Source organism: Artemia sp. Qi Xiang Cuo, chromosome 9 (genome assembly GCF_049724085.1).
Source record: "Artemia sp. Qi Xiang Cuo chromosome 9, ASM4972408v1, whole genome shotgun sequence".
Classification (NCBI taxonomy): domain Eukaryota; kingdom Metazoa; phylum Arthropoda; class Branchiopoda; order Anostraca; family Artemiidae; genus Artemia; species Artemia sp. Qi Xiang Cuo.
In genome coordinates, this window is record NC_142802.1 from 66,502,781 (window position 1) to 66,516,553 (window position 13,773).

Below are 13,773 nucleotides of genomic sequence, written 5' to 3' on the forward strand. Positions count from 1 at the left end.
ATTCTAAATATATGAATTCTATTAAGTTTAGCATTACTCATCAAAGGCTAGGAACCTGAGAAAATTTACTTGATTTTTTAAAGAGGGGGGAAACATCCCCTAAAAGTGAAAGAATTTTAATGAAAATCACATTGTCAGATTCAGCGTATCAGCAAACCCTATAACATAGGTTTCAAGCTCATATCTGCAAAAAACTCTGCAACTTTGTATTTTTTGCCAGAAGCAAAATATACGAATATAGAAGTTCGTTACGTAAGTTAATTTGTAAATTACGTCAGAACCAAATTTAGAGACAGCCATTTAGCAAAAGAAATGTGAAATTTTTATTCAAATTTTGTTTGCTTATTCAATGAAGGTGAGCCAAAATAAAATCTGCATTAACAAAAAAACGATCAAAAATTAAATAAAAAAAACAAGTTTTTTAAACTGAAAGTAAGGAGCGACATTAAAACTTAAAACGAACAGAAGTTATTCCGTACATGAAAGGGGGTGTCCCCTCCTCAACGCCTCGCTCTTTACGCTAAAGTTTGACCCTGTCTCACAAATTTATTTTTTGAAACAATAAAAAACTTTAGCGTAAAGAGTGCGGCGTTGAGGAGGGGACAGCCCCTTTCATGTACGGAATAATTTCTGTTCATTTTAAGTTTTAATGTAGCTCCTTACTTTCAGTTTAAAAAACTTGTTTTTTTTATTTAATATTTACAGTAACGTTAATCCTTTAGATTTATTGACGAAGGATAAAACTTCAATATATTTCACTAATGCAATGAAATATCTAACACCAAAGCTACGTAACACCAGCTGTGTATCTTAACTTGTCTAGATTGCCTTAGAATATTAAGGATAGTTTTAAAAATAGAATCATTTTTCCAAAAGAACTGTATTTTTGATGTTTTTTCATACTGCAGTCTTCTCAAAGATATTTGATTTTTGTAACAAGTCCGATTTCTAACACTGATCGTCTACTAAGCTCCACACTTTTGGAAATTCAGACTTTCACACTTTTGGCAGTGTTTTGGGCTTCAAACTCTTGGCAATATTTACACACTTTTATCTTTCGACAAGTTTTCTTTTATCTTATTTTTGACGCGGATATTGACGCGGAGTAGCTAGAAATTTTACTTTCTCGCTTCTAAAAGCAATTTAAAACTCTGCGTTTTTATTTATTTTTATATTTCATGCAATGGGCTGGTATGATTGAACCTATCAACAAATAGTCTGACCCAGTCAATTTTTTACTTTTTTATTTGTTTTAGTACAAACTGACCTATACTTTTTTTTGTTTTGACTCTATTTTTAGGAGTTATGGGTTATTATATTTTTAACATTTGACCTGATCGTCTCTTACTAGGTTGCTAGCTACCGCTGCAACCCGGAAAAAAACTTGAATTAAAAAATTAATATTATTGCTCAGACACCATAAATATTTTTGTAGTTTACATAATAACCATAGCGATTCTGAACTGAAAACTAAAAGAAAATAAAAAATTGAATTTCTTTTCTACGGGAATATAGCACAAAAAGATACGCACTTTAGATGTTGCCCCAAAAAATTTTGGTCACAGAAGACAAAAATCTTGACAAATCTTTTTTACTCATGTCTAAATACCTCTATTAACCCTAGAATACATTTCCCACTTTGTGTATCATAGGGTGTCATCAACTACAGATTTCAAAGGTCAAAGGCAAAAATCGATGTTTTTCACGTTTATTGCAAATAAAATGATTCCTGTGGTTTTCCTTTAATTCTTGATAATAAACATTTCAGTTACTATTGAGTAGATTCGTTCTTTACTATTATATATAATGATTCCTTTTAATACTTCAGTTACTAAGGGTTACAATTGGTTCTCTAATTAAAAAAAAAGATACTGTATATACAGAATATCCTGGTTGCAGCCACTTTTCTTCATGTTCAAGCCACTATATTTCTCTTGTTGTTCAAGCCATGGGACTATAAGTTTCCTGAATAGGGGTTCCGGACAAGGCGGTTCTTATAGTGTACTTTGTATTTTGGTCTGATTGTATTTTGAGGAATTATGACCTATTTCCTTTTTGACTATGGGGCGTGATCATCTCTTACTAAGTTGCTATCTACCGCTACAACCCGGATTGCTAGTTACCGCTGCAACCTGGATGATTACAAACAGAAAAAGGCCTACGGCTTTTTCTTCTTTGAAATAGTAAGAGACAAACCACAAAGACTCAGGCAGCTAATTAAGTCCAATATATTCAATGGTTTGTTCTTCTAGTGATCTTCAATTCACAACCGTCCAACGATCGTCAATTAATGCACACCAGGCTAGCTACCGCTGTAACCAAGGCCTTCCTTTAGTATAACTCGTCATTTAATAGAGTTCGAGTTTGTCCTTTAATATAACTCTTTTTCGATATTGTTTCAAAGTGTGTAATCTTTCATAATACACAAGCTTCAGTAGCTTAGTGAGTAGAGAGTAGGCCCCTTAATCCAAAGGTCATGAGTTCGATCCTTACCCTGGGCAATATTTTTAATTTATTGCAAATGGATGATGAGACTTCTTGGAAACTCAGGTTTTATTACAAAGTTTTAGTCTCTTTATGGGCTTTACTGTTCGTTCTTTACTTTATTATCTTACATAATAGCATAAGAGAAAATCTGAGCTCAAAATACAGCTTCTCATATCTTCTTTTTTTGTTGATGAATTTGTTGATGATTTTTTGGTTTGTGAATTACTTTAAAATTAATAATAATCATATATTATTTATTCAGATAAGCCCGTCTAGCTCATTCGGTAGAGCTTGAGGCTTTTAATCTCAGAGTCGTGGTTTCGAGCCCAACGCTGGGCGTATTTTTTATTAATTGAAAATTTCTCATCCTGTCTGCAAAAACAAGCTCGATTTATTTAAGTCGTTTATTCCCTGCCTTATTTTATTCATAATATGTTTACTTAAGATTTTCGTTTTCAATAATTGTTTATATCATTTTGTATATTCACGAGCACTACCTCTATTACTTGTAATATTTTATTGCTTAAAAAAACAAGAGGAAATACGAGCTCAAAATTCAGCTTCACATATCTTCTATTTTGTCTTTTTTTTCTTTTTTGATGAATTTGTTGATGATTTTTATTTTTTTTTGTAAATTACTTGAAATTAATGATAATCATTTATTATTTATTCAGTAACTATTTATAAGCCCGGCTAGCTCAGTCGGTAGAGTGTGAGACTCTTAATCTCAGGGTCGTGGGTTCGAGCCCCACGTTGGGTGTAGTTTCATCAATTTAAAATTTCTCATCCTGGCAGCAAAAGCAAGCTCTACTAATTTGTTTAATTCGTTTTTTTCTGCCTTATTTTATTATTAATATGTTCAAAGATATTTGATTATTACAGCAAGTCGACTTTTCTAAAGACAATTTCTGCTAAGCTTCAAACTTTTCTTTTATTTTCTAACGTTTTTTGAATTGTTATAATCCCTTGTTAAAATTTATACAAATATTTTTCAACTACACGTTTTTTGCTCTTTCTGCAATTCAATGTCTTTTCATATTGCAGTCTATTCAAAAATATTTGATTATCACAGCAAATTCGATTTCTTAAAACGATTTCCACTAAGCTTCAAACGTTTAGTTTTTCTATTTTAAGGTTTTGAAATTGTTGTAATCCTTTGTCAAAATATGTACAAATATTTTTCTAATTTCCAGTTTTTTCCTCCTTACACAATTTAATGTCTTTCATTGCTCTGTCTTTTCAAAGATACTGATTATTAAAGTAAGTCCAATTTCTAACAATGATTTTTACTACGCTTCAAAATTTTGGTTTTATTTTGTATGGTTTTGAATTGTTATAATCCCTTGTTAAAATATATACAAAAATTTTTGCAATTATCAATTTTTTGCTCTTTACTCAATTAAATGTTTTTTCATGCTGCAAACTATTCAAAGATATTTGATTATTACAGCATATCCAATTTCTAACAGCAATTTGTACTAAACTTCAAACTTTTGTTTTAATTTTCAAGATATTTGAATTGTTGTAATCCCTTGTTAAAATATCTACAAATGTTTTGCAACTATCAGTATTTGGCTCTTTACGCAATTAAATGTTTTTTCGTACTGCATCTATTCAAAGATATTTCATAATTAAAGCAAGTCCGATTTCTAACAACGGAATTTCTACTAAGCTTCAAACTTTTGGTTTTATTTTTTAAGGTTTTTGAGTTGTTGTAATCGCTTGTGAAATTGTTTACAAAGATTTTTGCAATTACCAGTTTGTTTGTTCTTTACGCAATTAAGTTTCTTTTCATACTGCAGTCTAATCAAAGACAATATATATCTGCATGCACTCGGCACGCAGAAGGCTTCTATATATGGATTCTTTATGCAGGTACAATTAGAATAATCATCTAAATAGTGATTCCTTTTATTACTTCAGTTACTATGGGCTACATAGTGATTCCTTTTATTGCTTCAGTACTATGGGCTACAGTTCGTTCCTTAATGTAAAAAGAATATAAAAAAAAAATGGTAACTGCAAAAATATTTGTATATATTGTAACAAGGGATTACAACAATTCCAAAGCCCTAAAAAAGAAAACCAAAAGTTTGAAGCTTAGTAGAAATCGTTGTATGAACTCGGACCTGCTTTAATAATCAAACATCTTCGAATAGACTACAGTATGAAAAGACATAGAATTGCGGAAAGAGCGAAAGCTTAGCGGAAATCGTTGTTACTTAATAGTGTAAACTGTACTTCTTGTTTTGACCTGACTTTATTTTTAGGAGTTAAGGGTTATTATATTTCTTTGTATTGGACGTGATCGTCTCTTACTAGGTTGCTAGCTACCGCTGCAACCCGGATGCTCAGAAACCATAAATATTTTTGCAGTTTGCATATTAAATTTAGCAATTCTGAACTGAAAATATATTAAAATATACTGATTTCATCATAGCTAACATCATAATATTGCATTTACTTTTACGCCATATACGGTTACAACCTAAGATTATGACATCATTCATCAATCTTGTACATGAAAATGCAGTTTATTCGTAGCATATTGATTCTATATTAAAAATTGTTTTTGTCAATTACAAAATGTTTTAAATACGTCAATTTCCTTTAAAACTAGCCATTAAACAGCTCCCTCTGATGTCCCAGTGCCCCACTACCTACGGAGTAAATAAAAGGAAAAAAGATATCTGCAATGACGGGAATACTTATAACTATCCCCATTTATAATGAACTGTGTCTATCTTTTATGTAATGTATTAAACATTTCAGTTAGTACAGGCTAGATTTCATTCTTTAATACTAGGTTGCTAGCTACTGCTTCAACCAAGAAAAAGCTAAGGCTACTACTATTAATCAATGTTTCAGTTACAATGAGCTAGCGTTCGTTCCTTATTATAACATCTGAAGGTCGCTGATCCAATTCTTGCCGCGGGCAATTTTTACACATTTTTCAATTTAAAGTCTAAACAAAACTTCAATTAATGATAACTGCATGAGATCGTCTGGACTAACACCATTTATGATGAACTATATCGATCCTTTATGTAAAAAAAATTGTATTTTTGTGTATGGAAATGCACATTAAGTCGGGGAGTCGGGTAGTTAGAACCTAACAATAAATAAAACTAATTTTAATATTTTAATTTATTTTTCTAGTTTGAATTAAAAGATTTAAATTATTGTTCGGATACCATAAATATTTTACAGTTTACATAATAACTTTAGTGAACCTGAACTGAGAACAAACCACATTTTTGTGTTTCCTCTTATTTCGAAAATAAGGGAAATTTTCTCAGGATCGTAACTTTTGATGGCTAAGGCTAAACTGGCTGAAACATAAATATTTAAAATCATCATAAAAATCCAATTCTTTTGATGTATCTATTGGTGTCAAAATTTCGTTTTTTAGAGTTTCGGGTAGTATTGAGATGAGTCACTCTTACTATACATTTCGTTACCACGAACAGTTTGATTGCTTTAGAAAACAAATATCTTTGAAAAGACGGCAGTATGAAAAGACATAAAAAATGCAGTTTCTTGTAAAAAGTGATATTTAAAAAAAAGCTTTTTGATTAAAAAAGGCACTAGAAATTTTAGTTTCCGCTTGAATGAGCCCTTTTGCAACATTTTAGGACCACTAGGTCGATAAAACCACCCCTCGTGAAAAAGACAAATAAACACACATCCGTGATTTTTCTTCTGGCAAAAAACACAAAATTCCACGTTTTTGCAGATAGGAGCTTGAAACCTCTACAGTAAGTTTTTCTGATACTCTAAATCTTATGGTGTGACTTGCATTAAGATGCTGTAATTTTTAGGGGATATTTTTCCCGTTTTCCGAAAAAAGGCAAATATTATCAGGCTCGTAACTTTTAACAAGTAAGACTAAACTTGATGAAATGTACATATTTAGAATAAGCATAAAAATTCGATTCTTTTGATGTATCTATTGGTATCCAAATTCCGTTATTGAGACGAGTCGCTCTTACTATACAGTTCGTTACCACGATTTGTTTGATGATATTGTAATATACCAGTTTATCTAGTGAGTGGAGCAAAAATCAATAGGATTGGGACGCTTGTACTTTCATGTGGAAATGGTTGGAAACATGCGAACCCTTTACTCATTCTAGTATGCGTGAACAGGGGATTCTCCTTGTGCGGAATCGGTTATTTCATAGAATAAATTTCCTGAATCATAATGGTAGAAAGATGTTCATGTCCCAGGTGCCTAGGGCACAGTTCCATTGCATGGAAATGATCCTTGCGAATCCTAACGGGGGCAAAAATCGTTAGAATATAAAGGATCCCTGAAAAAAACGTGTTGAAAGAAAAATGAAATCTCAAAAAGTATATTGTGACATCCTGCGTGTGTGTCCTCCACAGTTAAAAGCGGGGACTCCCCGTGGGGACCTGAGGAAAAAAGTCACGTCTGAATGCGTCATTCTTAACACTGGTAAACATCCCCAATTACATAACAACAAAAGACATCTTGAAAAATGCTTTGGAAAAAAAAATCTTGAAATGTCTTAAAACGTCTTGAAAAAAGGTCTCGAACATAAAATGTTTTTAAAAAATGTCTTGAAATGTCTTGAAATGTCTCGAAAAATGTCTTGGAAAAAACATATTGAAATAAGAAAAAAAACACCTTGAAAGAAAATGAAATCTCTTAAAGTATTATGGAACATCCCACGTGTTCATCGTCATGACGTAACAACCCACGCGTTTGTCCTCCGCAGTTACAAACGGGGATCCCCCACGGGCCCTCTGAAGTCAACAATGACACACGAAAAATCTCATTTTTCAAGAAATCTTGATAAACGTTATGGAAAACGTCTTTTCGGTGAAATTGGTTTCTAGGGTGCCTCCAAAGGAATTGGATGCTAGGGCCCCGGTGGTTAGGTTAGGGCCACCCGTTGAAAATGCTCGCTAGGGTCTCCCAAGTTGAATTAGATGCTAGGGACCCGGTGGTGAGGTTAGGGGGCCGGTGAAATCAGATGTTAGGGGGCCCTGGTGATTATGTTAGGTGAGGGGCCTGGGGAAATTGGATTCTAGGGCCCCCCTTTAGAATTTTATGTTAGAGTTCTTAGTGAAATTGGATGTTAGGGGGCCCTCGGTGGTTATGTTAGGGGCCGCTGATGAAACTGGATGCTATTTTTCTGATGGAATGAAACATTAGGGCCCCCCCCTACAGTGAAATTGGATGATAGGGCCCCTGTGGTTAGGTTAGGGGGCCCTGGTGAAATTTGAAGCTAGGGCCATTAATAGAATTGGTTGCTAGGTCCCCATTGGAATTGGTTGCTAGGATGCCAGGTGGAATTGATCACTAGGGACTGGCGTGTTGAAGGCACCTCCACTAGCGGGCCCTGAAGGTTTTTAAAGAACATTCAAAGAAATCCTGGGGTAAAGAAGCCCCGAAGGTTTCTCCATGCACCTTGGGTTTTATAAAGAGCAATCAAAGAAATCCTGATTTTGTCGAGGTTTCGTAGGTTGTTTTCTTTTTTTAAGGAAAATGTTACATTACATTCTCAGAAATCCTAGGGTAAAGAAGCACCTGAAGGTTTTCCCTACAAGCTTAGCTATTTTAAGCATAACAACCATAGAAAAAAAAACATTCCCTATGATGTAACAAACATCGGAAAACATTTGTGTTTTTGGCCAGATGAAGAAAGATCATGGATGTATGTTTGATTGTTGATTTTTTCTAGGTATTAGCTTACCAAACCAGTGAACTTAGAATATCAGGAGAGGGCTATTTCGAACGGAAATCAAAAGCCCTAGGCCCCATTCTAAGTGAACAAAAGAATTAGAGGACAACTATCCCCCCTCTCACACCCCTTTTTTCCCAAAAACACATACAGTCAAATTTTGGAGATAGCCATTTAATCAGCTTTTAACTTTTTGGGGGAGAAAAAACTTTTTGGCGAATTTTCCATGGAAAATTTTACATTAGGTATGGGGGGACTTTTCCAGAATTTGTTTTCCGAATTCTTTTAAATTATCTTACTTTCTCTTTGGCTGCTAAATTTTATACGTAGAGAGAATGTTCCGGGGTAAATTTTCAGTGAGGAGGCTATTGTCTCAGCTGGTTTTTCAGTGGGGGTGGTCTTCCACGGGAGGAATTTTCTGTGAGGGAATTTCCCACGGAAAGAGATTTCAAAGGGAATGGAGTTTCCACAGAGAAGAAATTTCCGGCACGATTTGGGAAACGATCAGAAACTAAAAAAAAGTATTTTTTTATTAAAAAGAAGTAAGGAGAATTTTTCGGGGGGAGTTCTCCGCGGAAAATTTTCCGGGGGAAATTTTTAGCGAAGAGAGTATTGTCGAGGGGGAATTCTCCATTAGTTAGGTCCTAATTCTCTTCTTCCCGTACTATATGGATGTCAAATGTTTTTTTTTTAAACCTTTGTCGAAATTGCATAATAAAGCAAGGACAGGAAATGAATAGTTTTACAACTAACCCGCTATTTGATTTACAGTCACTCTACATTCTTTCGTGTGTGTCCTTCACTTTTCTTTAACTCCATGGGGATATTCCCGTGGCCCTAAGAACTACTCCTACTCCAAACTACTTCCATCACTGATTATTCTAGACATCATCATCGTAATTCAAGGAATATTGATATTCCATTAACTCCATCGATCAGGTCGGATTTCAATCCACTAATCGCTTGTCATGTCGTTTGGCACTTCCTAACCGAGTCAGCCCTAGAATGTCACTCTTGTGGCACTTTCAAAAGATTTTTTTTTTTAATGAATGGCTAGATGACTTATGTTTATCAATATTTTTATGATGGGATTGGAGTCTCTGGATGGGATTTGAAATTTTTGTTGTGATTGGTATTTGCCTTGTGCATAGTATCTCTCGTGGCTTGGTTTCGGCTGGTTTTGGCTGGTTGGCGCCATTTTTAATTTGAGCGTTTTTATTATTTAATCTATGTGTTGATTTATTTGTATTTATCTAGTTTTGTATTTGTTCCCCTTACATAGAGAGGCCATAGAACCTATGGGGGTCAGAACAATGAATTGTGTTTTTTGTATATTTTGACAATATTATGGATTGAATTAATCCCAAAATTGGAAATAATGTATATAAAAGAGGTGTGTAATGTAGAAAGTATGTAATGTAGAAAGTCCTTAAATTCGTATTCATAGAATACTTAGAGTACTTAGAAATGTAGGAGAATGCTTAGAAATGTTCAAAAAGGGAACGTAAAAAAAGAAAATATGCCATTTACCAATATATTACCTGTGCAAATATCACAATATTGACGATGGGTCAGTGAAATATGATGAACACCACAGGTTTTTTTTTTCTTTTTCTTTCCAAATATTTAGACATTGATGAAATTTTGTTCCTTGAAAATTAAAATTTTGTGTCTTAAATGATTACTTAGAGCTTAAAAAGTTTTTCACTCTCCTGGACAGTAAAAAAAACATTCTTTTTTTATTTAAACAAGAAATGTTTATTTGTTTTATTTCAATACAATAAAAAACAGTAAAACATTGAATGTTTTACTGTCCATCGGTAATGTACCCTGTATATTTCCCTGAATTTAAAAATACTTTTTCACTAGAAACTAAAAGTCCTATAGTTTTTAAGCTGCAAATTCACAAACTCATAAATGAATTTTGCCACAATTATTGTTGTAAACTAACCTGACCTTATCTTTGAAACGTGGCTGGACCCAAAGTTATAAAAGAGATGCCCCCACAGATAAACAGAATGTTTACTTCTAAAAAATCTTATGACTCCAGAAAATTTGTTTCCCCCGGATTAAAATTATCTAGAGGAGCCAATCAGGTTTCAAAAACCTGGACTATTGACTTCCTTTTATGGCATATTTTTAAAAATAATTTGATTATATTACGAAAATACGTCACAGACGGAAACCAATTAAATCAAAGCACACTATTTCTGACATAAACATTGGGAAGTTGTCTGTCTTTTCATCTTTGATCAAATTCTCTCTGCATATAAGCTACATTGTATTAAGCAAAAATGTCCATAAAAATACCTTCATACTCCATACACCATAAATATCATAGATTACACCATAAAAATACCTCTTATGTAGCCTATCGCTACTTCAAAATCCTCGTCTTTTAATAATTATCGGATGGATGTACTGTAGGTGAATCAACCTATGTTTCGACAATTCTTTCAGCTTGATAATTAGATTCGGTACCTACATAAATTGCATAATTAAGCAAGTAAAATCAAATTTTTATTTCAACTTTTTGTTGGTAAGCCTTAAACAAAGGCAACATTTCTTTAGTTAAAAGCAAAATAAAACATATAGAAAAAGACTAGAAACGTATAAGCTGCCAAAAGAAATAAAAAGAAGAAAACACTTTTAACCACTGTCCGTTCAGTCTGAATTGGCACAAAATAGTTAATTTATTTGTAAATTTCCAACACTTTGTCTGATATGTCACAGGAACTTATATATTAGAAAAAGCACAAGAAAAACACAATGTTGTTTGTCGAAATGCAGACAGATATTTGCCATAGAGGAGGTCGCTAAAAAATAAAGAAATAAACATATGAGCAACAAACAGATAAAATGTTTGTTTGTTCTAACACAATTTTTATCTGTTAAAATCATACAGAGAGTTAAAACTAGTGTTTTTTCAGGAGCTATGGGTTAGACATCCATCAAAAATGACAATTTCTAGCAGATAGTTTTTAACAGCCTTAGGAGTACTCCCCTCCCTCTAACACAAAATAATGAGCTACTACAGTAGTTCGGCGAAAATCTTCTACTAGGTGTTGCGTAAAGACACTCATAGGATATAAGGGGTGATTCATCATCAGCTTCTCATCAGGTTTTTAAATATTAGCCAAAGTCTTTTAATCATAAGCAATATCACCACAGTAATATATATAACCCGTGAGCTCTCTCGTGCTCAAGTATAACGAATTTAAAAATTTTTTGCAGAATTGTAATATAAAAAACACAAACAAGCTATAGCAGGCCTATACTAATTTAGATAACATGACCCTTCAGATGGTGGTTTATCATTTTTCTTATGCATATACGCAATTTGAATGATAAACACAGTATTTCAAATAAAACATTATTAATGCCTAAAGGCCCTCATCACTCCGGTTGGTACTTTGGACTTCGGCCATTGCAGTTAGGCAGTGTTTTTCTCGGACTTAATGTCATACAAACAATTTGGGCATACACATTTGCAAGCGCAAATTTTTGTAAACAAAGCTCCACTGTTGAATTCCTTTATTAAAGCATGTAAAGATATTCATAAATTAGATAAGCAACAACTGACATATTTGAAATTTTACCAAAAAATTTCAAACACCTTAGAAAACTAAAAAAGTAAGGTAAATGAACAAAGTTATGATCTGCCATTTTTGCAAATTAAATTATTTTCATACCATTACATTTTCATTTCTCATATTTTTCGTTTGAATTTTTACAGTCTAAATTGTATTCTCATGGCTCCATGATTATTGGCATATAGTTTCAAGTTCCTAGCTTGAATATTTTCTCTGAAAATTCAGATAGCCTAAAATTGAACTTGATTAAGATATAATTGCCGAAGCTTACTTACGCTGTGTTTCTGCCCATTGCATATCATCTTCATTTTTTTGTGCATTGCTCTTTTCCGGGAAGACTAAATTTTTATCTTCCGGCTGTTCAGGTTTTATCTTGCGACTTTTCAGATATATCTGCGGCTCGTGGATTTTAAAGCTTGTGGTTGTTTTTTGAATTTCTCCTGCTAAAAAATTAATTAAAATTGTTACATGAACATTTCTTAGTATGACAATAATTAAGGATGCTTTAAATGCAAAATTTCTAGCTCCTTTACGTTTAATCAAACAGCTTTTGTCTTTGATAAATCTTTAATCTAATCTCTTTTCATAGCCTATATAGATGTAAAAATCCTAATTGATGCTTCTAATTTTGAAAAAAAATAGAAGTATATGTTAATCAAAATAAATTTAATGCGAGGATAATTTTCAAATCATGCTCAAACCTCTTAAGCTTCAATGTATGGCTATGGTCACACAATACCCAAATATCTTGTAACCGTCTACTGGTTTTAAAAAGGGATGGATTCAAAAAATGGATTTTAATCTTAAAGTGGCAAACGTGGTCCACAAGCCTCACTTTCATTTTTAAAATGAATCACTCAAGCAGGGCCATTTTGGAACAGTGCGCTTCCACACTGTCAATACAAATACATGGCGGGTATTAGAAACTGTACCATAAGTGCCAAATGTATACCAAAGGGATCGTAAGACGGTCTTTGATTTGACAAAACTGATCACATGACATCACTTTTAATTAATCAGAGATTCCACAAGGTATTCTGGTAATGTTATCGAAAGGAAAGGTGGTATTTTATGTTTTAAGTCAAAGCGTCACTGACAGCCAATGAAAACGATTCTTTCTTTGAGCAATATCACAATTTTATGATCCTTCTGGTTCAAACTTGGTGCTTCCAGCTATTTTTGTAATATCCGCCATGCCGGCGCGTGCCTACTGAGAGTGTGTAGGCAGACTGGCCCTAAGAATAATGATTGGTTGTTACACAAATAAGACTTGTGGACCAGTTTGCCACCATACAAATTATGTTCACAAATAGAATTAGGACAAGGAACTCCAGCTTCAATAAATTAATTTTATTTAGAGTACAGAAATACATTTTGCGGTAACTTTAGAATGCAACTTGAAAATTTTCAATAGATGCTTTTTATTATCTTTAAGGAGTATTGGAAATAGTTCCAACGTGTCTGTCAGGTGTAAAAGGTGGAGGCCGTTACCCTTATAAACTCGAGTGTTCTCTTACACTTTCTTTTAATTAACATAGTACGGTCAGACTAACTATAGTTTGAGGCACCCTACCCTGACTGCTTCAAGTGCATTTTTGAAAACATTGGCTCTCCGCTTAGAATGGTCTCCCGAGGGGCTTATACCTGAAGGCCACTCGGTTGGTTTCTTTAAGAGGAAATTCAATATATATATATATATATATATATATATATATATATATATATATATATATATATATATATATATATATATATATATATATATATATATATATATATATATATATATATATATATGATTCTATGGAAAAATACAGTTTTAAGTCAGATATAAACAGTGACTAGCGGCAAACCAGACACTGAGTTCTTAGCGAGCTTAGGCCTTGAAAGTTGTCATTAAACAATGCATACAATGTAGATGTGTTTTGTATTATTTTAATTCGTAAAAACACTCCCCCTCCCTATTTCCTATTCTCCAAAAG

General features: G+C 33.1%; 1 protein-coding gene and 1 non-coding gene across 2 annotated transcripts in view; one reads left to right on the forward strand and one right to left on the reverse strand.

Annotated features, from left to right (window-relative positions):
• Window positions 1–3,174: 3,174 nt before the first annotated feature.
• On the forward strand, window positions 3,175–3,247 carry TRNAK-CUU (transfer RNA lysine (anticodon CUU)). The gene has a single exon. It is a non-coding gene; the product is annotated as a tRNA-Lys (tRNA).
• A 7,464-nt stretch (window positions 3,248–10,711) lies between these two features.
• LOC148948958 (protein amalgam-like) overlaps window positions 10,712–13,773 on the reverse strand; it is a 184,102-nt gene continuing 181,040 nt past the window's right edge. The window contains exons 8-9 of the mRNA XM_089094147.1: window positions 12,067–12,234; window positions 10,712–11,014 (exon numbers count right to left, since the gene is read on the reverse strand). Of these exons, the coding sequence (XP_088950273.1) occupies window positions 10,926–11,014; window positions 12,067–12,234 (257 nt within the window). The 3' untranslated portion in view covers window positions 10,712–10,925. The remainder of the gene's footprint in view (window positions 11,015–12,066; window positions 12,235–13,773) is intronic.